The sequence below is a fragment of the Erithacus rubecula genome, assembly GCF_903797595.1.
Source record: "Erithacus rubecula genome assembly, chromosome: 13".
Lineage (NCBI taxonomy): Eukaryota > Metazoa > Chordata > Aves > Passeriformes > Muscicapidae > Erithacus > Erithacus rubecula.
Genome location: NC_136665.1, coordinates 5,019,957 through 5,046,919, shown reverse-complemented (window position 1 = coordinate 5,046,919; position 26,963 = coordinate 5,019,957). Strand labels below are relative to the sequence as shown.

The 26,963-nt window shown below is 44.0% G+C and overlaps 1 protein-coding gene across 2 annotated transcripts in view; it reads right to left on the bottom strand.

Annotated features, from left to right (window-relative positions):
- Window positions 1-26,963, bottom strand: part of CACNA2D2 (calcium voltage-gated channel auxiliary subunit alpha2delta 2) — a 208,119-nt gene that overhangs the window by 166,822 nt on the left and 14,334 nt on the right. For both annotated transcript variants that reach the window (XM_079317260.1, XM_079317261.1), the window contains exon 2: window positions 19,273-19,354. In XM_079317260.1, coding sequence (XP_079173386.1) covers window positions 19,273-19,354 — 82 coding nt within the window. The remainder of the gene's footprint in view (window positions 1-19,272; window positions 19,355-26,963) is intronic.

Genomic DNA, 26,963 nt, shown 5'->3' with positions numbered 1-26,963 from the left:
ACAGGAACACAGGTCTGTCTCTAGGAGACCAGGGGGACATCAGTCCTCTGGGCTTGACAGCTTTGTGTCCCCAGAGCTGCCCAGGCAGCCCTGCAGCCCCCACCACTGGCACAGGGGCACAGCAGCTCTGTGGGGTGTCCCACTGCACAGGGCATCAATAATCAATGCATTGATACACAGGGAAAAGGACACAGATCAAGGACTCCCACCAGCAGGGATCAGTCCCATCAGTGGGTCACACACAAGTCACCTGCATAGTTCTAAGGTCACACTGGCCCCCACCTTGAAGGTGATGTGCTGCTGACTTCACGTGGTTGTACCCGAGTAATGAGATGCAGGAATATTTCATAATTTAACCAAAGGATGACCCAGTTGCCTGAAGTACAACCTGTACCAAGCTTTCAGTTACAGCTATGGAAAATTTGTCTTCATTATCTTGGGATCGTAATTTGAAACATAAAAAACTAAGACAAATTCCTGAAAGGACTTGATAATTAGCAATCAATCTTCTTCAGATTTGCTTATAGACTTTCAGAAGATTCCTCCACCCATAGTCCTAAGTACTGTGCTATGTTATATTTTCATATTAGAAAGACTATGGACATTGACTTTAAATTAAATCCTTCTGATTTCCCATAGTTTTGGTACAAGGGATCACCACCTGTTGTACAAACTTTGTACTGAGTGGGTGAAGTCAATACAGCTGGGAACTACAGTGCCAAAAAGGCATTTATTATTTCTTATGCATTTATTAACTTTGTAAGTCCCCATCAGACTTCAGTCCCTGGAAGTGGGGGCAGAGCATAGCAGTAAACACAGTAAAAGAGATGGTCCTGCTGGGACCCATCAAGAAGTTGTGTCTGAGCTGGCAATGTGATTTGCCTGGGACATGAGAAAAACTGGCAAAAGCTGATCTGCCTCCTTCTGCTTTAAATAAGTGAGGTAAAAATATAGAAGATTTGGAAAGTTTCCTCCAGTTTGCTGCATTGCAATTGCTGTAACAATCACTTTGTCAACGAGGATAAATAAGGATCATAATCCAATTGAGTTTGGTCAGCTGGGTCCCTTCTCTCCCTAGGGAACAACTGATGGGTGATGCAGCCCCTGGTCTCCCAGAAAAGCAGCAGAGGTCCAGCACTGGCTCACATCCAGCCATCTCCAGGGCCCTCTCTGAGACAGTTTAGACAATCCTGTAAATCCACCACTTGCCAAGTCCCTCTGCAGAAGTAACAGCTGAGAGCTGCTCTTCAGAAGAGACAGCAGCAGAGATGTGAGCATGATTTCCTTGTACACCATGGATGTGACACAGAGCCAGCCTGAATGCTGTTGAGCTGGAGCAAACAAAAGGTCAGAGATGATCAGAGTTCCCCACAGCTCAGTTATGTCAGTGGTGTGGAATTCCTCTGACCAGTCTAAAAGCTATCTAGATTTTGTAGATAAATGGCCAGACAAGCAGGCCAGCTGTAAATGACAAGCAGAAGTCATCTGCTCAGACACTGCAGTGGGGCATAGGGTGGATGACAAATTCTGAGGTGCAGAGGCAGGGGAAGATTTGAACAAGAGGTCTGATATTGCTCCTAAAGAACACTTGTTCTGTCATGATTTTGGATGCCTCAATATTTGACCAAAAAATCCAAAGGCAAAACAGGAAAAAACAATGACAAATGCAATCAAGCAGTAATAGTCAAAACAAAACCCAACAGACTTCTCCGTGAAGTGTTATTCTATTATGGTACCATCTATATAGCAAAAGCAATGCAAAGAAAGAGAAGTAGGAGTAAGAACATTCCTAAACCACCTCCAGACATCACAAAGCATCAAAATGCCACTTGTTAACAGCTGGTGTCAGGACCAGAGATATAAATACCAAACAGAAAGGATTTTCTGAATGGGAAGATATGCCAAATGCAACAGACTTGAGACTGTAGCTGAACCCCTGAATATTGGACCAACCCCTGTTGTTGGACAACAGGCATATCTGAACAGGACCCACCAGTGAGAATCAGAAGATAATGAGGCAACATTGCTGTTCTTCCCCTCTCACTTCTGTTTCCAATGGTGCAAATAGAATCACAGAATGGTCTGGGTTGGAAAGGACTTTAAAGATGACCCCATTTCAACCCCCTTGCTGTGGGCATAACACCTTCTACAAGACCAGGTTTCTCAGAGCACCATCCCACCTAGCCTGGAACACTTCCAGGGATAGGGCAGCCACAGCTTCTTTGGGCAGCTTGTGCCAGGACTTCACCATCCTCACAGGGAAGATATTTTAATATCTAATATGAGCCTACACTCAGTTTGAAGCCTTCTTTTCCTTCTTTTCCTATCAGTTCATGTTCTTATGAATAGTCTCTCCCCATTTTTCTTGGAGTCTTCCTTCCATGAGCAGGAACTGCAACTGCAGTTTAATGTACCCCTAGCTCAGAGGTGCAGTGCTCAGAGAAGGACACTTGAGGAAAAGACAAACCTACTACAAGGAGTAAGGGAGAAACTAGCAAGCACACTACATGTTTAGAAGAGAACAGATCTGCAACAGACACATATTACAAGACCACACCAAAGATGGAAAGAAAGAAATACAGTAAATATTCTACAGCACATACAAGCAGCCCTAGAGATATACCAGAACAAATACAGAGGAAGAAATTACTACATATAGCTAACAGAGATCCACATTAGGAATGGTATTACAAGAAAGATTACCTCCATCAAAGCCAACCCCTGGAGACCTTCTTAGGCTAATGTTTGTCCTCAGCAGCTGCAGTTAAGGTCCTTATGAAATAGGGACACTTTTTATTGCAGCACCAATTTCACTTCTGCTCAGTCTTTCATGAAAAAAATAAACTGAGGCAGACCACAACAACTAGAAGCAGCTTGAGCATCAGACCCCCATTTAGAAGCCTGGCAGGGGGAAGATTTAAGTGGGTTCACAAGTGTGATTTCTCCAGGGTTTGCTGGATCCCCATGAAGAGGGCTATAATAGCACATGAGAAGCTGCAACTAGAAATCTGCCAAAATGTACTTCTCCCCGAATTCTCAAAAAGTGCTACAAAGCCCTGTTGTGCCCAAAGTTTTTCTTTGCTTTCAGTTCATGCTAATTTCTACCTATTAAGTGCCAATTTCAAAAGATGAATTACAAAACGCTCTCAGTGGGCTTGTTTTTCTTTTGGTTTCCTCTTAAAAATAACCAACAATGTGCAGTTTGTCCCTAGATTTTTCTGTGGCAGGCATTACTAATGTGAATGCAGAAATCCACACTGTGGGAGGGAAATCCAGCAATAGGTTCCTACACCAGGAAGATTCAGAAATCCTGCCCAGGCTCCCAGAGCAGCACCCAACCACAGATGTCCTGAGCAATGACTTTCTACCTGAATCATAAAAGTCTTTCCTTCCTTTTGCCAGCAAACCCACTCGAGTTTGTGCCCTATCAGGACTAACTGAAACCTCACAGACCTACATATCCAGAAATAATTTTTTCATTTGTCATCAAATCCTAAACCAAATGCCATGCACGGAAAAAAAGTCAAAAGTCAAGTGAGATGAGATTCCTCCAGATGTGAGTGGCTTAGCTGGACTATGAACAGCCCAGAAAATGCCACAACATTCTCATGCCATAGAAATGCTCAGATAAATGTTTCTGTCTACTTCATTAGAGCAATAATAGGAAGATTTAAGTGATTTCCCTCATCAATCTATTGCAAGGGTTAAAACTAGCCACAAAGTTTAGACTGGGATGTTGAGGGCTGTTCAGATGACACATTTTTTGTTCATTTCAGATTCAGGCTTGAGCACAAGTTTTATATACTGTAACAACAATAGCTTATTATTAAACTATTTTTTTTTCTGTATAACAATGTTCCCTGGAAAACAGTTTTTGCTTTCTGGTAAAATACATAGATATGTACAGTATAACTGTCACTGGTTCCCATAAAACAATAATCCAGCATGAAATATAGAATTTGCAATTTAACAGAGACTTACATTTCTTTAAGGCTTTTGGTTTGGTTTTTCTTTTTTAAACCAGCTAATGAGCCACTTGTAAATGAAATTAATTTTGTTAATGAGAAACTTATGATGAAGAAAAAAATAGACCTACCCTTCTGGATTTTAATATGAATGTATTTCTCTTTAGTACATATGCCCTCAGTTTTCCCTTGTCCATTTTCAAAAGCAGTCATGCATGTTTACCCTCTGGAAATGCTAAGGGCACATTTAGATGCAGGATAGACAGCTATTATGCCCACTGATATCTATACAACCAACAGTTTTGGTAAACCAAACCTACAGTCCCAAAGAATGGCTTTTTCTTATCACAAGGACCACCAAGACTTACCTGCTGAAGCAGCACATGTAAAGCAAACAAGTAAAGTGAGTACTTATTGGATTATCAGGCCCAGCTGCCTAAATTCTTACTTGGGCTTTTCCTCCTGTGTTTTGGGTGTGTTTTGGGCTGTAATCACTGTAAAGTGATTACAGGAGATCCTGGGTGCAGAGGGCTGCAGCTGAGGCACCACAAAGTTCCTGGGTAGATGACATGGTTTGCTTGGAGCAAACCAACTGCTGATGTGAAATATTCAGCTTTGCCCGATCAACACATTTAAAAGTTATTTGCAGAAGGATTTTTTTACAGGTTTATTATTCCAAATAATATAGTAAGCTGCTTTTCCCAATACTTCAACTTAGCCATACTGCAGAGTATAGTTCTTGGATACTCATGAGTTGAGTAAGGAGGCTTTGGAGATGGCCTCTGCAGTGTCATGAAAAAACAACTCTCACTTGGCTGAAGAAATCAAATATCTGGAAGTGGTGTTGCCAAAAAAAAAAAAAAAAACAACACCAAAATCAACAAACACCAAGAAAACAAAACAACACCATCTCCCATTTCACATGGAGCAACGACAAGTGGATTTTAATAAGATCAACCTATAGCTTGATTCAGACAAGTGGAGTTTGTTCAAAAAAGTGCACAGACAAATACATTCAATGTTAACAATGTGAAAATGTTAAGGCACCCAAAATTCAAGTATCTGACTTTCTCTGCTTCCAGCACAGCAGTGCCACTTGGGAGAAAGCTCATAGTCAAACAGAAATACAGTATCTGCAGTAAAATACATACAAAATTACCACAAAAGTAATTGCTTTTGGTATAAGTGGTTGTCTTTGACGTTTTCTCTAGCATACAAGTCCCTTCAGAAAGAGCAAGAACAAATTTACGGCATGTGAATTTATTCAAAGCTAGTAGATTCAGTATAATGAAATCCTCCTAAGTAAATATCTGATAAAGAAGCAAATGCTTAGCACTTGACCTCAGGAGCTGGGATTTCTTGACACACGGCTGAAATGCAAAGCAGCAGGAACCTCAGCACTGCTGGCACAGAGGAGTCAAGCAAGGAAAATCTCAGGGGGCTGAACTCCTGGGAGGAGATGGAGCCATACAGGGAATGAAACAACCAGTGCCACCTGAGGGTCAGCTCTGGGGGGGACTCTGAAAGCCCCCAAATCACAATCCATGCTGCACCTTTCCTTTGCCAGGGGCCATGGAACACTCTGCATACATCCATAAAGGGTGATTTTTGCTGAGTTTTCCCCCAGACTTCATTGTCATGTTGCCCAGTATATGAACAGCAGCACACTTTGGTTTCCCCTACAGAGACAGGTGCTCCTTGTGAGAATAACTTCATTAGTCTGTTATAGTAAGAGAGAAAAAGAAGTTGCCATTCAGTTCATGAAAATGTTCACTCCCATGACACCTACACCTTGTCCAGGGTGTTGTGTCTCTGGTACCACACATCCCACTGGCTCAGGAGCTGAAAGGCCTTAGTGCCCCCTACACCATTCAGTGGATGAATGCAGGATGGCATTTCCTCTGGCACAGATCTTCCCACATCCCAGCTTCACCGTGTGTCAGCCATTCATAAAACAACACACCACAGGAGTCCTGCTGGTAGTGGGTGACAGCACGGGTGGAAAACCCTGCTTCTGCAGAAGCAGCTGAGACCAAGGGCCAAAGCTATGGTTACCACTGACATCCCATGTATGGTGTGTCACAGAAGATGAAGTGCAAAAGCTCTCTGAATTCATGTTATCTCTGCATACAGCATGTCACTTAATTGTCCAGAAAAGCCTCTTGGAGAAGCATATGGGAAGTTTTCCCATGAAAAATGACACCACTCAAAGTCTTTTCTAGCTAGAAACCACTCAACAGAATCTATCACTACTGACATCTGGGACATAAGCTTCAAAGCAGTTAATTTACCATTTTAGCTCCAGCCAGTTTCCCCATATCCATTGATATCCAAAGTAGGTAATTGTTATGCCAGAAAGCAGAATCATTAGAGGAGAAAAAAGGTGAAGAAGAAACCTATGCAGTAATTCTCCTGCAGTATCCAGACCTGCCAAAGCTTTATTTAGGATTGCTCATTTAGGATTGCACTTTGGTCTCCCACACTGCTGAACTTTTAAGACAATGTTTTTGCAGCTATTCTACAAGATCATTAACAGCCTGTAGAAGTATTGCTGAACAACCACCAAGAGAAGTCTCCAGCAAGGTCCCAGGCCAGACAGCAAAGCCTTTGTGCATCTTTGTTGGTATAAGTGCAGCTCACCTTTAGCACCGGGCTCAGGCTCTCAGCTGTGCTAATTAAGTGCTGAAGGAGTTGTCACCGTCTGGGTGACGCAGAGCCAGCAGCCACTGCCACCCCTCCCCTCTGCCGCAGTCACATTCCCTGCTCTTCTCAAGGACCTCCTAGGGCTGGCTCCCCATCTGTCCCCCCACAGCTCCACACACCCTGTTCCAAATGCTTCCTCTGTCCATCACTTGCCCATCTCTGTCACTCCAGACACCAGCAGGAGCTTCGGTCCCCTTGCAGAGTTTCTAACCACGCTGACAAAGCTGCTGTCCCACCTCTGTCTGGCAGCTGCAGCTACAGAGGACACACAAGGACATCAGGACCTTCTGCCTAACATAGCCCATATTGTTTACCACATTCAGAGTGTGTGCACCTGTACCACACCCATATGAATCTTGTGGTGATGGACAGCACAAAAAGAACCTGCTAAACCCCCAGAAACCTATTGCCATAAGGTCCTGCAGGAGCTGAGTAACTCCCATTGCATCATTTGTCTGTGAATCCTTTCCAATCAGCCTTTCCAGTGGCTCCAGTACTCTTCCCTTGTAAGGCTAGGATCTGTGATAAACCTGATCCTACAGGCTGAAAGTATATGGCTTTCTTTTACTGCCACCACTCCTGGGGATGCCTATGGACACCAAAAGACCTGTAAAAATATTGCCTCATGAAGCAGGGCACAGTCCAGAAATCAATATGCCACTTTACAGGCTGGCAAGTGGACACCCCATGTAAAACTTACCCAACCCTATTTTGTGACTGCACCTGGGCAGTAACCAGCTTTGGTTTAAAAATTACTCCCCTCATTTCCAAGCCCTGCCTCCAGAGCTGTGTGAAGAACACTGCTGGTTATTTTTTAGAGGTGAATCAACACGAATTCAAACTTGATGGCAACTTAATGACTCCCATCAGCAGCTCTGCAGAGAGCAGAGCAGCAACCTCAAGCCAGGAGATGACTGAAGGGCACCCACACCCATATAACACACGTGTCTTGTATAAAGAGGAATTCTTTACCTTGCACTGGGTATCAGCATATGTTCTAGAAATTAATCACATTGTAACCAATATGTTAGGAAGACAGGCCAGGCTCCTGGAAGAGAGGGGCTAGGAGATGGTTTCTGCTAGCAGAGTGTTGTCAGTCTGAGGTTTGCACTGAGCTGTGATGAAAAATCCTTCCTTAATACTGCACTGCAATAGCAGGAGAAGGCTGATTCCTTATTAAGTTGTGTAAGCAGAGAGGTCAAGTCTAGAAGTGCTGAAAACCTGCAATTCCCTACCCTCCTTTGGGATGCTGTAGGTCAAGGTGGAAGTACAATGGCAAGTACATTTGCCCTGGTGCTGCATTTGCTCTGTGGGTAAACAGAGACCATCTACTCCCTGGGCTGTCATTCTGGCATCTTTCATGACCACTAAACTCTCTTCTAAAAGAAAAAGGAGGTTTTATTAGAAAGTCAGTGGATGATCCAAATGTCAGAGTGAAAAATCCAGAGGAAGGTTAAGGATTTTTTACTATTTTTAATACAGCTGCACTGGAGGTGAGTGAACACCAGAGTGTTTTGATTTCCTGCCTGGTTTCAATAAATGTTGCACTCCCAGGCACCCAAGGGACTGCTGTGGTTTGTCAAAACCAATTAATTTTCTTCCACAGAATGCTTCAGGCACCTCAAAATGTCGTTTGAAAGCTAGCACACATCTAAGGAAGAGGGAAAGCTGGCAATCAACTGCTGCTCAGGCTCTGCATCAGGAGCACAGCCCTGAAAACTCACACCACAGCAGAGGCAAGGAGAGAACGATGGCTTTTCACTTCAGCCATGGGACAGAGCTGAGGGCAGAGCCAACCAGAAAATGCCATGTGTTGGAAGCCCTATGAATATAAACAAGAAGCTGCCACTTGTGAAACTTGCCAGAAATAAGTTTCCTAAGGGAGAATTCAAAGCTGGAAGTTTCTCTCTCTCACTTGCATTTCCTAGGATTCACTGCTCAGTGCTAGCAGATGTAGTAACGAGCCAGAAGAGACAAACTGAACAGTTGTTATTAAGGAAGACATTTGGTAGATATGCCCTGGAGTTGGGATTCATAGGTTCCCATCCCAGCTCTCCATCAGACTCACTGTGCAGAATAAGGATTTTCCTCATCTAAGCCTCAATTTCCTATCTACAGACCCAAACTTGGATGTTTTCCTTCTTTCCAGTTTTAAGATGTGAAAGTAAACTTGTTTGCAAGTAATTTTAATAATCAGCCATGAAATGCACTAGAAGTAAGCATGGTATTACCATGCTAGGATTTCTTTTTCAGTGAACACCAAGTCACTGGGCACTTCAGAACATATTGGAGGTATTGTTTCTACTCAGAATTGGACAGTAGTGATGCTATGAATATTCCATGTATATACCTCTCAGCAAATTATTATCACTGAATGTTGGGTAACCATCTGTTGCTTTCTACAAAAGGCAGGGATGGGGATGGATGTTTTTGTTGCATGCCAGCACTCTGCAAAAGGGGCAGAAGACAAAAGATAAGTTGAATTTTAAACAATTTGAGTTGGCTGTGGAGTCACATGCAAATCCTGCTAGAGCAGGAAACAGAACAGCTGATGTTCCCAGCAAGCACTACAGTAAGGCCCAGCCTACTCATAATGCCCAAGGAAACTGGGAATCAAGGCTCCTTTGAAGATCCCAGGCCACTAATCAGGTCTAGTGTCATCTTTGCTGGACTACTGACAGAAACAAAGAACTTCCAAAATTAAAAATGACAGCACGCTGAGCAGTGATGTGAGCTTCATAGTGTAACAAATCTTAGAAGAACAAGGAATAAATCTGCCTTTTTTCTTTTTCTATTCACCAACCATGGTATCTTCAATGACCTACTTGTTTTTAGTAATCCAACATTTACCATTACAATCTTCTTTGCTCCTCAAGTCACATAACCCCCCTGCTGTCTCCTTCTTCTCTATTTACCTGGCCTTACAGTCACAGCAGGGAATTGAAAATCTGCTCCCTCCCTCCTAGCTACAAGCAAAGGCTTTGCTTGGGCATCCAACAGATGATAACTAATACTACTGCTTAAACAATCCCTAGAGTGGCTCCTGACACACACGCAGACATTTAGATCCTGCCACCAGTTTAAGCCACATCAGGCATTTAGGAAAGTGCCTGGTAGAAAGAGCCATGTCTCTCATTCCCAGCATCTCTTCGCTTCAGTAAATCTCATATTTCATTCAGGCAGGATTTTTCTCAGTGCTCTTACTTACTATTTAATATTTATACTATGGTCAGTGTCCAAAAAGCATGGCACTATTGGTTATAGTAGGTGCTGAACAAACACATACTAAATCTGTCTTGAATTCCTCCAGGTGTGAAAGGTCAGTTAGAAAAGGGAGAAAAGTCAATAAAATCTCAAGCCCAGTGAATAACTGAATCACAACGAGCCAGCCCAAACATAAATCTAAAATAATGAAGCAGAGAAATCCTCAAAATATATCAAAATAAAGAGGGAATGCCCCACATACATCAGTTGGCATTGATCAGCCCCAGAGCAACAGAAGGAGAATCCATAACCATTAGCATCACCTTCCTGCTACATTTCCTCCTTAGCCTGTTCCCCTTTCTTCCCTCTCCTCTGGATACGACCTCCCAAATCATGAGAGAATCTGGTTTATCTCTAAGACATAAAAGAGTGTGGAGCTTTTCAAGCTCATGGTATGGGTATGCAGAATTCTCTAAGTAAGATGCAAAGGATACAAGTGCAGGAAAGCTGCAGACCCCTGATGGTTACCAAGATCTGGAGTCTCCCAAGAGGCAGTTCCTCCAAAATCTGAGCCATCTCTTTCAATAAAGCAACAGCAAACTAGAGCTATAACCAGAGCACAGATTCTCAGTCTTTAAGCAAAGCTCTCCAGTACTGAAGTCCAGTTGATCTACTTATGAGGAAAGCAAGACTGATCTAATAACAGACTCCACTCTCTCTCCCTCCCTTACAATAATATCTTAACTCTAAATAATTAAAGTGAAATAAGTACCTATAAACTGGCAGCATCATTGCAGGCTAATAGGTTGGCACTGGTGGGTGTTTGAAATAAGGGGCCCATTCAAGTTATTCACTTCAGATGTCAGAGGTGATGTGCTCTAATGAGGCACAATAAACACACTCACTTAACATGCAAAGTGCCTGCTGCCTTTTACAGGCTGGAGCCACACTGGAACATAACAACCACAACTGTGCCCTTGAGGAGTCACCTCCTCCCTGACCTCCCCAACTTCCCAAGCCTTCCTGCATTTCTACATACTGAACAAAGGAGATGTGACACATCTTACTGCTGCCTCCACACAATAAACTCAAGTATCTAATGACAGTTTCCTTCTTTAATCCTTTCAGTGTAACTGCATATTTCACTCCTCTGCAGTCCAGTGATGAATGGAAGTGATGGCCCATCCACAAGAATGCCAGGATCCAGTAGTCTCCAATACCTAGTGCTTGCTTGACAAACCTGTCAGGAAGAGAAATGCAAACTCGCCAGCCTGCAGCATTTCAAGTAGTAGGGGCACTTAAAGACTATAAGTAATGTTTAAAAACATAGAATGGGAAAAATATGAAACTATGATGAAATAAAAATACATATTTTCTATGCTTTGTATCTTGATCAGTGATAGAGTTGCATTTTTGGTTATCAGCTCTGCTCACAGGAGACTGAATTCCAGGCTATATCAATTCCCCTGTGAATGTAAAGGAAAAGAACCATCTGGAGAGAATAATAAAGCAATTAACTTTCCATTAAAGAATAATCTATGTATGTTTTTAAGAAGGGAAACTTTAATGATCTCCACCTAATTATTCATGCTGCATTCTGGCAGAGTTGGTATGGATTTTGCCTTGCTTTATTTTTAAACACAGCCTGAAGTTAACAACTTCAGCTGGAATGAATGTGGGGACCACACAGGCTCCTTCAGTCAACGGCAGGACAACCTGGATGAGGGAGGCTTCCAGAAACATCAGCCAAGGTCTCATCCCTCCCATGTAATGGCTGCAGCATCAATTCAAAGAGTTTCACTGAATATTCATGAGGATTTTACAAACATGGTTGTTGACTGGCTGGGTACATCAGCCACATTTTTGGACACTCAATGCAAAGCAGCACACTCAGGAGATGCACACACCTGAACATCACTCTCTTGAATGCTGGGCTCATTTAATTTGTCACTGACAGCAATATAAATCAGAAATGACTCCATAAAACTCAACAGCAATCTCCTCTGATTGTGCAAACTCACCAACTGGCTGGAAGCATATTATCTTTACAAAGTAATTCTGTAAAGTGGAAAGGTTCAAAGCAGGTGCCTTAAGGACTATTACTGTGCCTGTTACCTCTCTAAACACACCCTCCTCTATGGACCTGCTGGCTGTACCCACGATGGAGAACAGTCCAGGCTGCAGCACACCTTGCTTCTGCAGACCTGCTCAGCCTAACCACCTGCCTCAGTTTCCCAGTGGATAACACAAATGGGTCAGTAACTGTGCATGCCTGCACTTCATTCCCGTTTACACAGCACTTTCCAGCCAAGGAAAACATTTGGAAAGGACCAAATATAGTTTAAGCTAAAATTAACAGGAACATAAATACCAGGATTCAGCAACTCAGATCACTCCTTTAAAGCACCTATCTGGCACTCTGGGCTTTCCAGCATGAGAACTCACACATTAAAGAGCTGGTAAATAGTCAGACAGTGTCCAGGCAATTCTTTGCTACAATTTATTGCCCAGCTGATTGAGATCAGGCTCTGTGACATAGTGCAGGCATGTTTATCCCTCTCCCCTGCAAGCTGCTAAGTTTTATGATCTGAAAAAGTAATTTAAAGAAAAAAAAACACCAAAAACATAATCCTGGAACACAGACTAGTCACACCTGAGTCCTGCTGGAAAAATCCCTGCCTCGGCTTTCAAATGTAGCAGAACATTTTCATTTGCAGCTTCTGCATAAACAGAGCAAGTATTGAGCCTAAGAGTCTAAGGGATTTGAGCCTCTGAGACTTCTAGCCTGCTCTTTCCCTAGAACTGCAAAAGCCCATCTTTCTGCACTAAATGCATATATACACACACAGACACAACCACATACACAGATAGATGTCTCAGAGCAGGGCCCTGCATCTACCAGGAGGCTGCACACTGCATAGGCACAATGGCTCTGGTGCAGGATCTGCACCACCCACTGGAAAGGATTGAGTGAGGGGTGCTAACGTCACACACTGAGCAGCCACATCCAGCTATAAATTATTCATACACATTACTCTAATTATGCAAATGTACTAAAAGCTGGAGCATATGTTTCCCTGACATCTCACAGTACAGATGCAATATGGTTCTAGTAGAGAGAAAGAGTGAGAAGTGAGATGATGGGTGTAAGGGGGCTAATGATGGCACACACTGGCCCAAGCAAGGGGTGCCAGAGGATCCTTCTTTCCCAACCAAGCTGCTGCAAGGCTAAGGACATTTAAATGCTCCTCCTTGGTAATACAGTGTTGGCTTTGCACTCGGTGCTGAACAGAGTGCTGAGGCTGCTGAACGGCCCAGGCAGATTAAAATAAACCCAAGCTGTTTGGAACAGGAATGTGTTTATCTGGCATGGCGCACTTCCTCTTATCAAACACGAGGAGCAGGGGAGGGCACAGCCATGGTGTGCGGAAGCAGGCTGTGTGCACGCTGCTAGGAGGGGGAGGGAAAGCAGCAGGGGAAGGCAAGGATCAGACACATTGGGAATGAGCTCAGGAACCAAGGGCTTGAGCTAGGCATCCTCTCACTGGGGTACAGAGCCCACACTCCTGGGCAGTCTCCAGATGGGCTCCAGCTGTTGGAAAACACAATAAGGTACTTTCACCCCAGCAGCATCTGGAAGAGGGCAGGCATTCGGTGCTGCTGTAGCATAAGCAGCTTGCTTCATGTGTTGCCCAAGCTTTGGGTTCAAACCCCTCTCAAATCTGTTGAGCACAGTGCAGCCACTGGCATCACTCTTCTCCCATTCTGAGGGCTGGGCTGACACCTCAGAAGGAAAAAGCCAGATGAATTCTGCTATGGTGTTTTGAAGACAGTACTGGATTGAATATCAGAAGATTAGGATCTTATTCCCAACTCTGCCATGTTGGGAATAAGGAGCACATGACTGTTTCTGTGAATGTCCAGTCCATGTGACAGAGCCATTTGGAAGCAGACAGGCTTCTCAGACACTGCATCCAGAGCATTGTGCAGGGGGACTTTGATTCTCTTGCATCCTTCATTTAAAATTCCATTAACATTTCTCAGATTGTCTAGCCCTACTGAATGACCAGCTGAGTATTTCTATACCCAGAGAAAACAAAAGAACAAATTAAACATCATGTAATACCACAGTTACTTGGGAGATTTAGGCTAATTTATTATTATTCCAGTAGTTACCCAAGATCAAAAAAGTTGAACAGAAAACCTTTACAGCTCCTTTGATAAGAGCATGTCTCACCTCCTAGTGCTGGCATTAAAGAGGCTCCAGCTCTGTGCCAGCAGTTTTGTAAGGGATGCACTCACAGGGCCACATGAAACAGTACTGCAGAGACCCCAGCACAGGAGGAGTGCTAGTGACTGCAGCACTACACAAGGCAGATGCCACTTCAGCTCTTCAGACCCAAGGCAAAACTCTGTCAGTATTACTAGCTTTTTTTAATCCAAGTTCTTGTTTGTGCACAGCTCAATCACAGTTCTTCACCCACAGCTGCCTCAACTAAAACATGGCCATGGTTTGAAAACAAGAGGGGATATATCAGAGAAGCAGTACAGAGCAGAAGGCAGAGATAAAGGTGGGGATACCTGCACACATCCTGGTCACTCTACCCCAAGCCCTGGCCAGCAGGGTCCTTCCTTGCCAGAAAAACACAGAGGAATGAACAGCAGCACTTCTGCCAGGCAGAGATGCCAAACTAGCGAAACAAAGTACAAGAAAACAAGAATGGAAGACAGACATGAAAATCCACTGGAAAAAAAGACAAACAGATACTGATTACAAGGGCCAAGCTGAGCCACTTCTGCTGGGCCACAACCATCAAACTCCTTGGGGAGCTGCATCCCAAAGGGCGCAGCATATCTCCCTTTCCCTGGGTCCATCCTCCTTTCTGTGCAGTCACACACATTGAGGACCAAGCACAGCTCAGGCAGAGGCTCCCTGCCTGCCCACTCAGCCAGCTGGCTGCTCCCCACATCCCACCCTGGGCTCAGGTTTGGAGCCACATCACCCTTTACAGACTGAGTGGTTCCTCATCACCAAGGCCAGCAGAATCCTTATCTCCCAGTCATACACCAGCAAGGCAGACCCAGACACTCTCTTTTGACTTCCCTTGGCCGCCCAGAGGAAAGGGAAGAGGGTACAAAACCAGCTTGATAGGCTGGAGAGGAGAAGCAAGTGCAGTTCAGGTCCAGCTCTGCTGCCCAGCCTACCCCTGCTAAATCCTGTGTGTGGCAGGGCATGGCACCTCCAGGAGAGAGTTCTGTCCTGCTACGGAAGCAGTCCTCAGGAAAGACACCCAGAGGGAAGAGAGACAGGAACACAGAGCAGGGGGCTCAGCATTTACATCTCTTAGCTCTTCTCCCTCTCATTTGGAAGGTTTTGGCTTCCTCAGTAAGTGCCAGAGAAGAAACAAGACCATTAGAGGCAGCAGGGATAACAGGTACTAGAGGAGGGGGCGGGTATGTTCTGACCAGCTCACTGTTAACCTCAGGAGACACAGGATCAAACACAACTTAGGTAACAAGCCAGGGCAGATTTGAGCCTCAGCCCAGCTATCCAGAAAAGGAGTTTTAACACAGCATCCAGGGGAGCTGCTCAGTGAGGCACAAAACCCAGCAGCACACACAGCTCTGCTGACATGGGTCCTGCCACGAGTGCCAGCACAGCAGGACTCTGGGAGGACAGGGCTGCACCAGCACGGGAAATCTCTTGAGTACAGTCTACCCTGGAGCAGGTTTTGCAGCATCTAGGCTGGAAAGTATTATTTCCTTTTTGACTAAACTCAGTAACTTTTACTTGTGCCAAAAAACTAAAAGAAAGAGAAATGTAGTGTGGTGTAGCAAGAAATGTCAAAACAAAATATTTTTTGTTCTGCCAAGTGAAGAGTCCGCTGTAGCCACAAAGAAGTCACTAACAGGAAAAAAAAAAAAAACGGAAATCAGAGTTGTATTTTTAGTATAATATTCCTTATTCTAGAAATAACTATTTTAAGAATGTCAATCTATTCAGCCAGCATTATAGGGTCCCACATATCATTGTGCCAGTCAGAGCTGAATTAGCAGTGATTTGTGCTCTCAATTATCTCTGGTGAGCTGCGAGGGAGGCAAGGATAGGCAGGGAAAGCAACATGCCCTGATCCAAGTGCTGGGATTTGTTTTGAGGCATGCCTGGAGGAGCCAGCCAGCCAACAGGAAGCTGCACTACAGGCACCCCAAGGGCTGAACACTGACTTCACCAGGCAGAGAATCATCTCAGCAAGGCCATGGTTCTCCATACAGCTCCAAGCCCACAGTGTTCACTCATATGGGTGGCCCACCACAGCCAGTCTAATGGGGACATTTGCACTTCAGTGTTTTCAAGGTCTGGACATTAGGGAGAAGCAAAGTGGGACTCACAGCTGAAAGAAGAGCCCTTGGATGACTGCCTTTTAAATCTCAGAGCTTCTCACCCTCCTGCAATTGCTCCAGAAAAATGGTGCCCTTGTGCAAAGGAGCATCTGCATGGTACAAGCTTGGAAAAACTCCCCAGGGCATTGCCTGTCCACCTGGCAGAACAGGAGGGAAGCAGGGGCATTGAACAGTTAGTACCCCAACTCAAGGAAATGACTGAGGAGTTAAAACAAATGTCTTTCTGGGGTGGGCAGCAATCCAGGAAGATAAAATATTCAGCACTGTTATGTTCCTGGATACCATATTTCTGACAATAAATTTCATGCCTCATATGCCATAACAGTTATGATTTCAGGCAATAACCAAAGAACAGGTCTTCATCCTTTCACAGCAATCCAAGAAAAAAATATTTGCAAGTAAGCCTGGCAAATCTCAGAGGAGGGTATTTTTTATTATTATTTTGTCTGTCACTTTGGTAGTCAGGCCTGGAAAGGGAAGATCCATTTGGCATGGACCCATCTCCAGTGCTTCCAGTTTCCTAGTCCCATGAGAGCTAGCAGTGAACCCACCATCTCACAACAGACCCCACCAAATTCAGAAGGACCAGTTCTGTCCTTGGTAACACTGGAGCACTTTTTCCCCCAACTGAAGCATTTTTCTAATATCACTATGCATAATGAACCAGAAGTCCCCTCTCCAGACATGTCCCAGGCCAACATGGCAAACCCAAAGAACATCAGCAACTTTTAGCAAAAAACAGGCTCTGCTTGTCTCATTTTTCTTTATCCTTCCTACCCTGCATGGGTCTACTCTTGCTTAATAATAAACCTTCCTGTGAAATCTCAGTGGGTGGAATTAGCTTCCAGCTGTACCATGTTTCAGCTCCCACAGCTCCTCAGGGGCTCTTCCTTCCCCCTGTGCCTGCTCATCCTCTAAATTTTGAGTGTGGTTGCAACAGAATGTGGACTTTTTTTTTTTTAACTTTTCAAATCCATGTCTCCAAGTAGGTTACAGTGCCACTTTATGACATGAGACAGCTTCCATACTGTAACCCTGATGAACCTGTGTGCAGCTGGTGGGCAAGGCTCCCTGCAGCTACAGCTCTGAGTTCTTCAGGGTGAAGCACTCCATGCCATTTTCCATCAGTGAAGATATGCTAATGTGCACTAGCAAGAAATGTGGTTCTTAAGTATCATGCACTTGATATTGCATCTACAAATCAAACCTGAACTCCACATCCCAAGTTCTCCCCTAGAGATCAGCAGACAGCCTCCACCAGTCCTTTCTGGTGTTCAAACAGCTGCACAGTGGAATTTTCAGTAGCTCACTTCTTGGCTTCAGCTGGTTTATGCATTTACTAGATACAATAATTAGCTTCCTCCCTTTACAAGAAGATTCCAGAACAGATTTCAAAAAAAACCCCTTCAATCCCTCTGTAGTCAGTTTATCCAGTATTAATCCATTGAAGTACTGCATTATGTTCTACCAGAAGAATTAAACAGGAAAAGTGGGAAGCTCTCTTACCTGTAATTGACTGACTGGCCAATAGGAGTCAAGTGCTGGTAAATTGGAGGTGTAATTTCTCTTTAATTATGGCATTAAAAAAATTACATGATATGCCTATTTAACATGCAAAGGAGTAAAATCAAAGCTAATAAGAATAAATTGTAAGAGAGGACATGTACAAAAATGTAGTAGCAATCCTTTTGTTTTTTATGAATGTGCTCTGCTGAAAAGAATGCTGGCTGCTGCACCATTGTATTGCCTGGAAAACAACCCCAGCTCTAAGACCCTGCCAACATGCAAAACTGCATTGCACAAATGCATGGCTACATTCAGAAATATCTGTTGAAACCCAAGAGGGTGTATACACTTTTCATGCTGCACATTAAGTTTATATCAATCCCCTTGAAGTTCACTTGAAATGAATGCACACAAAGCCCAGATACACCATTCAAGAGCTCAATATGAACACAAATGAATGGATGAACCATGAAGAGTTTTGCAAGCCTTCAGGTAAACTAATTTCTAAATGCATTTAAAAGAAAATAGTGTGACCTCTGTGTTTAGACAATGGGTTACAACAACAGTATAAAATTTCAGCAGTTTAAGCCAATATAGCTACTAGTGCAAGACAGACAGTAGGAGTCCCATAAAGTATTGGCATCCGAGAAGAACATGTCACTGTCACCAGAAAACACAAATACACCCATGCTTTTTTTCTGGGGTAACATATTTATCACTCTAGAGAAGCCTATTTTCTTTAGATTAACACCAAACTGTTATTCCAAATTGCTCAATTCCAAATCAGCTAGTCAGCACAAGAGTGTGGGCAAGAGGAAACCAGGTTTTATGGGGAAAGGGAAGCAGGGAAGATTTCAAAGCCTGTTGGATCCCAAACCTAATAAACCCTGATGAAGCTGCTCCATAATTGCCCTAACCCAACCCAGAGCACTGCTGCCAGGAGAAGAGCAGGTCTGGCTTCTGCAGCCTCTGCATCCTGGTGTTAACTCAGGGAGCAGGAGGCAGATGCCAGCATCAGCAACTGGATTTTGTTTTCTGGCACTTGGAAACAACAATTACAGTTTTACCTGCAATGTATATTTAAAAGCAAGGCACTTCCAATGGCTAGCAAAATTATCCTTTCAACATTTCCTGCTTTGTCAACACAAGTTTAAATTTAAAACACAAATTAAACTACCTTCAGTCCCTGGAGGAAAGGTTAGATGATTTTAATATTTTTTAAGTGTGTCATACAGGAAAAACCTGAGAGGTGCATGCTCAGATAGCAGTGACATGAAGCCCCAGAGACAGACAGATACAAACCACACTCACTCTCACACACTTGATAAATGCATCTTAAAGCCCAGAGACCAGAAGCACAGCCAGCCATGAGCCTGCACATGGAGTGAGCTGAGAGGGTGACTGAGTGCAAGTGTTCACACGGGTGATTTCTGCAGATGAGAACAGTCATTGCCACAAGAAAGGCAGCACAGGTAAAAGAAAGACAGCTTACCTTTCTGAGCTGCTGGACTCCACCAAATATCCTCATCACTCCATCAATCTCCTGCTCCAGCCTCCTGGCCCAGTACTGCATACTGCAATAGATGGAGAGGGAGAGAGAAAGAGAAAGGGAGAGAGAGAAAGAGTCAGAGCCCTGACACTGAGTAGATAAGCAAGGGACTGAAGGGAGAGGGAGGAAATCAGTGCCTCAGCAAAGTTCACTGCTCTCTCTCTGCAGCACCAAGTGCAGGGCAGAGTACCAGGAGCAGAGCACCAGCTGGGACAGGTTATAAACTTTGAGACTTCAAAATTTATGCACAAGGCACCACAGAGAGAAGAGGGAAGAAAAAGATACAACAAAACCCGCAAGGCTTGAGGCTTTATTTTCTCCTTCTATAAACATTTGCAGTAGCTAATTATTTAAGCCCAGAGTGATTAACAAGGTCAAAGTGCTGTGGAGTACAGAAAACAGCTCATTGCTTTAGCAGGGCTCTGTGGCAGAAAGCAAACCCCGAGCCATGGCAGGGCCAAAGGTGTCTTGTCCTAGTGTAGCAATGGATTATCAGTGCAGCACGGGAGAGAGCTGGGCACAGGCAGCAGCCAGGCACAGAGCAGCCAGGCACAGGGCTCAGCTGCTCTGCACCTCCAGCAAAGCCCAGGCTGTGCCAGCCACTGGCTGTGCCAGGCTCAGTGCAGGCAGAGCTGCTCCTGAGCAGGGCAAGGGCTGGGAGCTGCCACTGCCACCTCCTTCATCCTGAGCCCTGCTTCCCTACACTCAGCCACACAGATTCCTGCTTGCAGCAATAACACCGAGTCAAAAACAACAAATAAACCCCCTGCTAAATCCACAGGACTTGATAATTCTCCTTCTTTTAATGAGATTTCCTGGCTTCAGCCGCTGCCCAGGCAAATGTCAAATCTCCTGTCTGACCTGGAAAAACAACATTCGATTGTCTCTGCACCACTTGGCAGTGCCTTCAGTGCTTTTTTCACAGCAACATTTCTCTCTCAGTGTATGCCACAGAAAGGAGGGAAGGAGCAGAAGGAGTAGAAGGTAAGGCCAGCAGCAGGGCAAGGTGCTAGTGGGAAGGAGCTTAGGGAGGTTGCACTTTCACTAGGTTCACTAAAAGATTTCATTCTTCATGCAAAGAGACATTCCCTGGCAGCCCACACAACCACCACACCATGGAGGGGCTCTCCCAGAGATCAAGGAGCAAAGAAACCCAACTGTTTTTCAGCTGGGCACTGGAGGACTCTGAATTACACATCACAGCCCAAAAGCTGGGCAGAATTATCAGAGCAGATAGATGCCCTGAGCTGAGGGGCAGAGCAGAGCTGAAGCATCAAGTTTGAGGGGTGAGGGACCAGCAGGACAGAGGGAAGGGCTAGCAGACAGATGTGTGTTACTCAGGCAAAATTCATGCCAATTAATAACATCAAGGCTGTGGATGACAACAAGATTTGACTGTTCATGTCAAGCCTTCTCAGTTTTCCAATGTAACTTTGCTATTTCCCATCTTCCCACAGAGGCATAGCTGCCTCTGGTCCCCTGGAAGTGTGGCTGGGGAGGGAAAATGTAGGAAATGAGATGAGTGAAGATATGACCAAACCCCCTATTCTGCCAGAGGAGGGAGAGCAAAGCCACTGGGGCTGCCAGTGTGAAGGTGCCAGGTCACAGACAGAGCTGAGGGGGGTTGGGTTTGGGGGCTTTTGTTTCTTTTCAGTCAAATATTTTATCAAAGGTATATTCAGGTTACCCTGAGTACCACAAATCTTCTGAAGCATTTCCACCAAAAAATATCTATATTTACATACGGCATTACTTTTTTTTAAAGTCCTAAAAACCCAAAACTGAATTTATTTTTCCCCTCCTCCAGTTTGTCCAGTGAACTGAAAAAAATCAATTATATGCTCATACTCAGCCACAGGTCTGAGAAACCCCACTGAGCACTTATGGAGCTGACACTTTTCCTTAACTTCCAGCTCTGCACAAGATCCTCGATTTCAGTGACACCTGCCTGTGTCAGCTCTCACCAGGAACACCAACACCACCACAGCAAGGGAAAATTACCTCCCATCTTGAGCTGTATCCATCAGCATTAACAACTGCTCATGTCTGCTTAAATGTCACATATGGCCAAACCTTCAGAAAGGATTAGTTAGAAAGGAAGACAGAGGCATCAATATTACTCTGTTGGCATATGAAAAAGAGACACTGAGCACTCAGTTGAGCTGGGATTACAATTAATTTAAATTTAGTCAGCAGATTCGTTAAAAAAAAAAAAAAAAAAAAAAGAAAATTAACTTATTCCACCCCCTGCCTCTGTCTCAAGAAGTACTACTGTTTTAGAGAAAAGCCACTGGGTTTGTCATTCATGAGAAAAGCTGCAATTCCCTTTAATTGTGCAGTCTTATGATACCTGACTCTCAATCTTACAGACCAGCAGCTTTCAAAAGAGTCCAGCTAAGCCTTGTGACATCAATATTAAAAATAAATAAATACATGTATTACACCATCAAATAAAAAGGACAGCATTTTGGCAGAGCTGACACCAGGTTTCTAGATTTTAAAAAAATAATAGCAAAAGCAGCTTCTCTTTTTTTTATGTAGTATGGCTATACAAGAGCTTTTGCCAGTGGTAATAAAAACTCTTTTTTCTACCCAGCACAACCCTCACTTGCATGAAAGCACTGGCAGAACTCTTGTCTGACCCATTACTATGTCCCTCTGCCTTGGTACTGTCCATGACAGAAGTCTGCAGAGTGGGCCACATCCCAAAATCTGGAGGTTTCATCTCAGTTGCCATGTACTGGGTTGAGAGTTACCATTAAAAAATCCCCATGAAACAAATGCACTTAAAATTTTATGTAGGATGACCACAGCAAGGCTGCAGAGGGTAAAGGAGCTGCTAGGCCATGATGAGCACGGAGCTGTCTGTGTGCAGTGTCTGCTGTGGAAGTGGTGAGCAATAAGACAGCACAGTCACTGCCTTCCTGGGCCATTACTGCACGCCTCAGGTGCCTTACAGGGCTTGAGGAGCCATAACTCCTCCAAACATGCTGCAGGAGTGCCCTGCTGCTCTTGTGAAATGTCATTTACAATAAAGTGTACAGGACACAGCTGATGCACTGGCTGGGAAGCCACTGGCATGGCTGTGGTGGTGGGAAAGGCACCAGGCTCCTTTACCAGCCATGTGCACAGTCCCCTCCTCAAACCAAGCACCACTTTGGTGTCTGCTGCTGTGAGAAAACATGGGCCAGGAGAAAACCTTGGAGCTCAAGAATTTGTGATGGCACTTAATAGCTCTGTGCCTGCAGGAACTGCATGCAAGGAGCCTGGAGCCCCACAGTCCCCTGGCCTCCCTTTGGCAGTGACACACCCAGCACACCTCACTCATCTCTGTTGTTGAGGTGACTGTCCCAACCCAACAATTCTACAACTATCATATACAATTCAGCATATCCATAAAAAATCATTAGTATTGAAGAAATGTCTGTTTCCTTCACCTGTATATATTACAGCCTCCAGTGCATAATTTGCAAGGGAGGTAAATGATTTTGAAAACACACCACCATTTATCACTGCCTCTCCAAAGAAAACTACAAAAATGTTAATTGATTACATAATTTGCATATTTGATTTTTCCTAAAGATGATATAAAGTGGGCTTTAAAAAAGAAGCAGATACTCAAAACTATTTACTGTTTCAAGTAGAACATCAGGAGACCTGTTAGTGCTGCTGCAGCTGGGGCCAAGAAGCAAAGCACCCCACGTGTCCCACTGCTGCTCAGTGGGCACCTGTGCCTTGCCACTGGTCACTGCAGCCCTGTTTTAGGATTAGGATTAGGTCATGTTCCCTGCTTCAGGTTGCAGAGACTTCTGTGCACGTCCATGTTGGTGTCTGAGGCTACACTAGTGCTCCAGCTGTGTAGCTTCAGAAGAAAATGACAATTGCCTGGAAAGGCAGGAGACAGGCTGTGCTTGGCCCGCATCCTCCCACACTTGTGCAACACATCAGATGGCAGCCCGAGTCCTGGTCTTCTGTGTGGAAACTGGAGACGCTCACAGAGAAGCCCCCAGGGCAAGCCATGCACTGCCAGCCTGTGGCCAGCACCAGGGATGTGCCACAGCAGCTCAGGCAAGGTCACTCTGTCCCTTGGAGGCTCTGGGTACAAGGGACAGAGCCCTCCCAGGCTGCAGTGACACCTCCTCGTGGCTAACCTAGGGGCAGGCAGGGCACTTACACAGACTGCTAATGAGTGTAAGCCTCACTGCAAGGCACCTCTCACAAAAGCACTGGGAAAAGAGAAGCAAGAGGAAAGAAAATTAGTTTTCTGCTTGAGGACATTTTTTCTTTAAAAGAAGCCTTAGGAGAGTGCTTGTTTGGCTGTGAACAGAAGAGGGTGTTAGGAAAAAAAAATAAAACAGGAGATTTGATCCTCTCCTTTTACTGCCTTCCTGGCCTGAAAAATAAGAGACTCACAGAAACATAAAAGCACAAGAGGAGAAACTGCTTGCTAAGTGGATGTACTGCCCCAAAACTTATTGGGTTCTATACAGAGTGTGTTCTGAACAAGTGTCTACACTTCATGCAGTGTGTTCAGCCAAGAATGCTTCACCCTGATTCATGTGCTTTGGTTCAGTGCCCAAATATTGCTATTTAATAAGGTTATTAATTACTGTGTTGTCTAATTTTTGCTGTGCAGGAACTTCTTATAATTGGCTTATTCCTTCAAGATGCTTAATCCTTTAACTATAATAGTGTGTGTCAGTGCACACACGTGCATGTGTGTGTGTGCAGGATATGCTCCCTCTGAGCTCTCTTACATACCTAGGCTGTAAAAACCCCACATGAGCCAGTGTTTACCCATCAAGGGAAAACAAGTTGCCCTTTTATTTTCCCTTGAAGATACAACTTAGAGAGAACACCTGTTTCCTTCCAAATAACTTACTGACCCTGCTTCCAGGCATTATCAAGCCTCCCACATTGTCATTTTATAACTGTGTTTTAATTTAAAGTATGTGCCCAGGTGTTTATATAAAGGAAGGGTGGGAAAAATTGCCTTCTGGACTAGTCTTTTCTTAATATTTATCAAGACATTATTCACCTCTACTGTCTGGCCTTCCCTGTAATAAGAAAGCATCTTTGGCATTATTATAGGGGGGAAGGAAGGGCAAATTAATATTAGAACTATATCCTCAGGAAAATCTTTTAAGATACAGGAAAGGGAAGGTTTGTCTACATTGACCTCTTTCACGACATTATTTTGTTCTCTTCAATTCAGACACTAACTTTCTGGTCTGCTTCTGTGTGCTATCTTCTGCTTATCTTTTCAATTTTTTGCAGCAGGGTATGTCTTGCAAAAAACTGCACAAAAAAAAACCCCAAGTGCCAAACCCTGTACCAGATCCATCCTGATTCCAGTTTGGCACCCTAACAAGTATTAAAATATAATAAAAGGGTAACTATAGAGGTTTCTCAGCCTGCAGGGTAGATAAAGCTGGGTGTGGAGAAAATAAGACTGAGGGGGAAATTACACCCCAAAAAAATGGTATTTCATTAACAGCTCTTGAGCACGAGTATTTCTGCAAGTACCTGTGAGAAAACCAGCAGTAACCACCAACTTGTCACCAGTGACATTTAGGACAATAGGAAAATTGTTCCTTAAATATGATTCCTATATCAAAAACCAGAAGCATTACCCATTCAAGGTCTAACTCCACCTGAGAACAGAACAGGCAGCAGCTATTTAGTCAGTCACAGATATGCAGGAAGGCAGGGGTTTCAGGAACTCCTCTTCCAACCATTACTTGCATTAAACATCTAAATACCTGAACCCTCTGCATCAAGTCTTGTCAAATCTGTTGTTTAAATTCTCTGCTGAAGGTGAACTCAAGATCCCCACAGTACCTCTTCTCAGTTCTATTTTTCAGCATGTGGTAAAAAAGTACCCTTCTTATTCACCCTAAATCTCAATTCCCTTTTTCCACATATCCCACCTACAGCTGCCACTGAAAAAAATCGTACAATGAGCTCCTAAAAACTGGAAGATCATTATTCTGTTACATCTTTTGAGTAGTAAAATTAATAGAAAGGCAAACTCAGCTTTTCACAGCTTTCTCTATTTTGCACTATTCTCTAAATATTTCATTCTTTTTGTTGCCCTGCTCTGGATTCTCTACAGTTTGCCTGTATCTCCAAAGGCTCATGCCAAAAAGTGAGGTCAGGTACTCCAGCAGAAGCCAAACCCTGTGCTGTATGAGGAAGAAGATCTCCCCGGTCTTGTCCAAGAACCTACTGAACACTGCAGAATAAATGTGTCCTTCTGCTATGACAGTACTCAGTAGACTCAAAGTGATCCACAATGACTCTCAAGACTTTTGCCACGCTGCTACCCAGACAGATGCTCTTTATTCTGTGTTTGTACATTTCATTTCTCTCTCATAAGTGCAGTACTTTGCATTTGTTTTCACTGAATTTCATTTTGCTGATATCCAGCTCGCCGTTCAATTTTTCTAGATAATTTTGAATTCTGGTAATGCCTTTCCAAGCACATCCAACCCCTCCTAGCTCAGTGTAGCCTGCAAATTTTATAAGTATATTTCCCATTCCATTGCTTAAGTTATTAATGAAACTATTGAATAAAAGAAGGTCCAGGGCAGATCCCTGCAGAACCCTATTTGAAATGCCCTCCCAGTATAACAAAGAGCCACGATAACTATTCTTTGAGAGCTGCGTGTCCAATCAAAATATCTTGAATTTCAAACTTTACAAAAAGCTGATTTGGAGTATTTGATATGCAAAGGAGCTGGAGGCCAAAGGATAATGCAGTGAATAATTTAAAGCCTAGGAGTAGATTTGAGGAAAATCTGTCTGTTGGTGGGTAATTTGCCCACAGACAGAGGAAGAAGCCACTGAATGTGTGAGCTGGTACATTTGCCCAGCAGTGCTGTGAAAGGCCCCACACAGGCACAGGTGCACAACCTCTCACTGAAACAGCAATGAAAAGAACAAATGGCAAAGCAAGCACAGCAAGTATTTTTGGAGGCCACAGGGCAGATGATAGCCCTTTGCCAAAAGCCCTTCCAGCCCTGAACCCAGTACCCAACTCGAGGACCTAACAAACAAAATAAGCCAATGGTTATCAGCACTGGAGCTGATACCACAACAATTAACTGCTTTTTTCAGAGCTTGAGCTAACACAATGCCTTAGCCCCTGTGCTTATTTGAAAACTCTGCCCTGAGTTTACATCTGGGAGCTCTGTTTCCATGACACACTTGCTGATGTGCATCAGGAGCAAGAGCAGCCCGTGGCTTCTTTGCACCATGTTCGCACTCTCGTGGCACAGGACTAGAACTGGGCTCCTTATCTCAAAGCCTGTCACAAATCTAGACTTGAAACACAATGAATTAATAAATAAGTGAATAGGTGTCAGTTTTATGGAGCACACTACCTGCATAAATTTCACCCAATGCAGCCACTTGTCATTTTCAGCACCCCTTGAGACCCCAATGGCTGATAACTCTTGCACGTCACTTTGCAACCCATTATAAAGATGAAGTTTTATGATAAAACCTCCCTCCTCTCTGACTCCTGTTTTACAGATGCAATCTGAGTGGAGACTGAAGAGATCCCATCCCCCACAGCAAAGATAAGGTTACAGAGGGTAGGTCTTAGTAAGGATTTTGCAAGCTGCATGAAT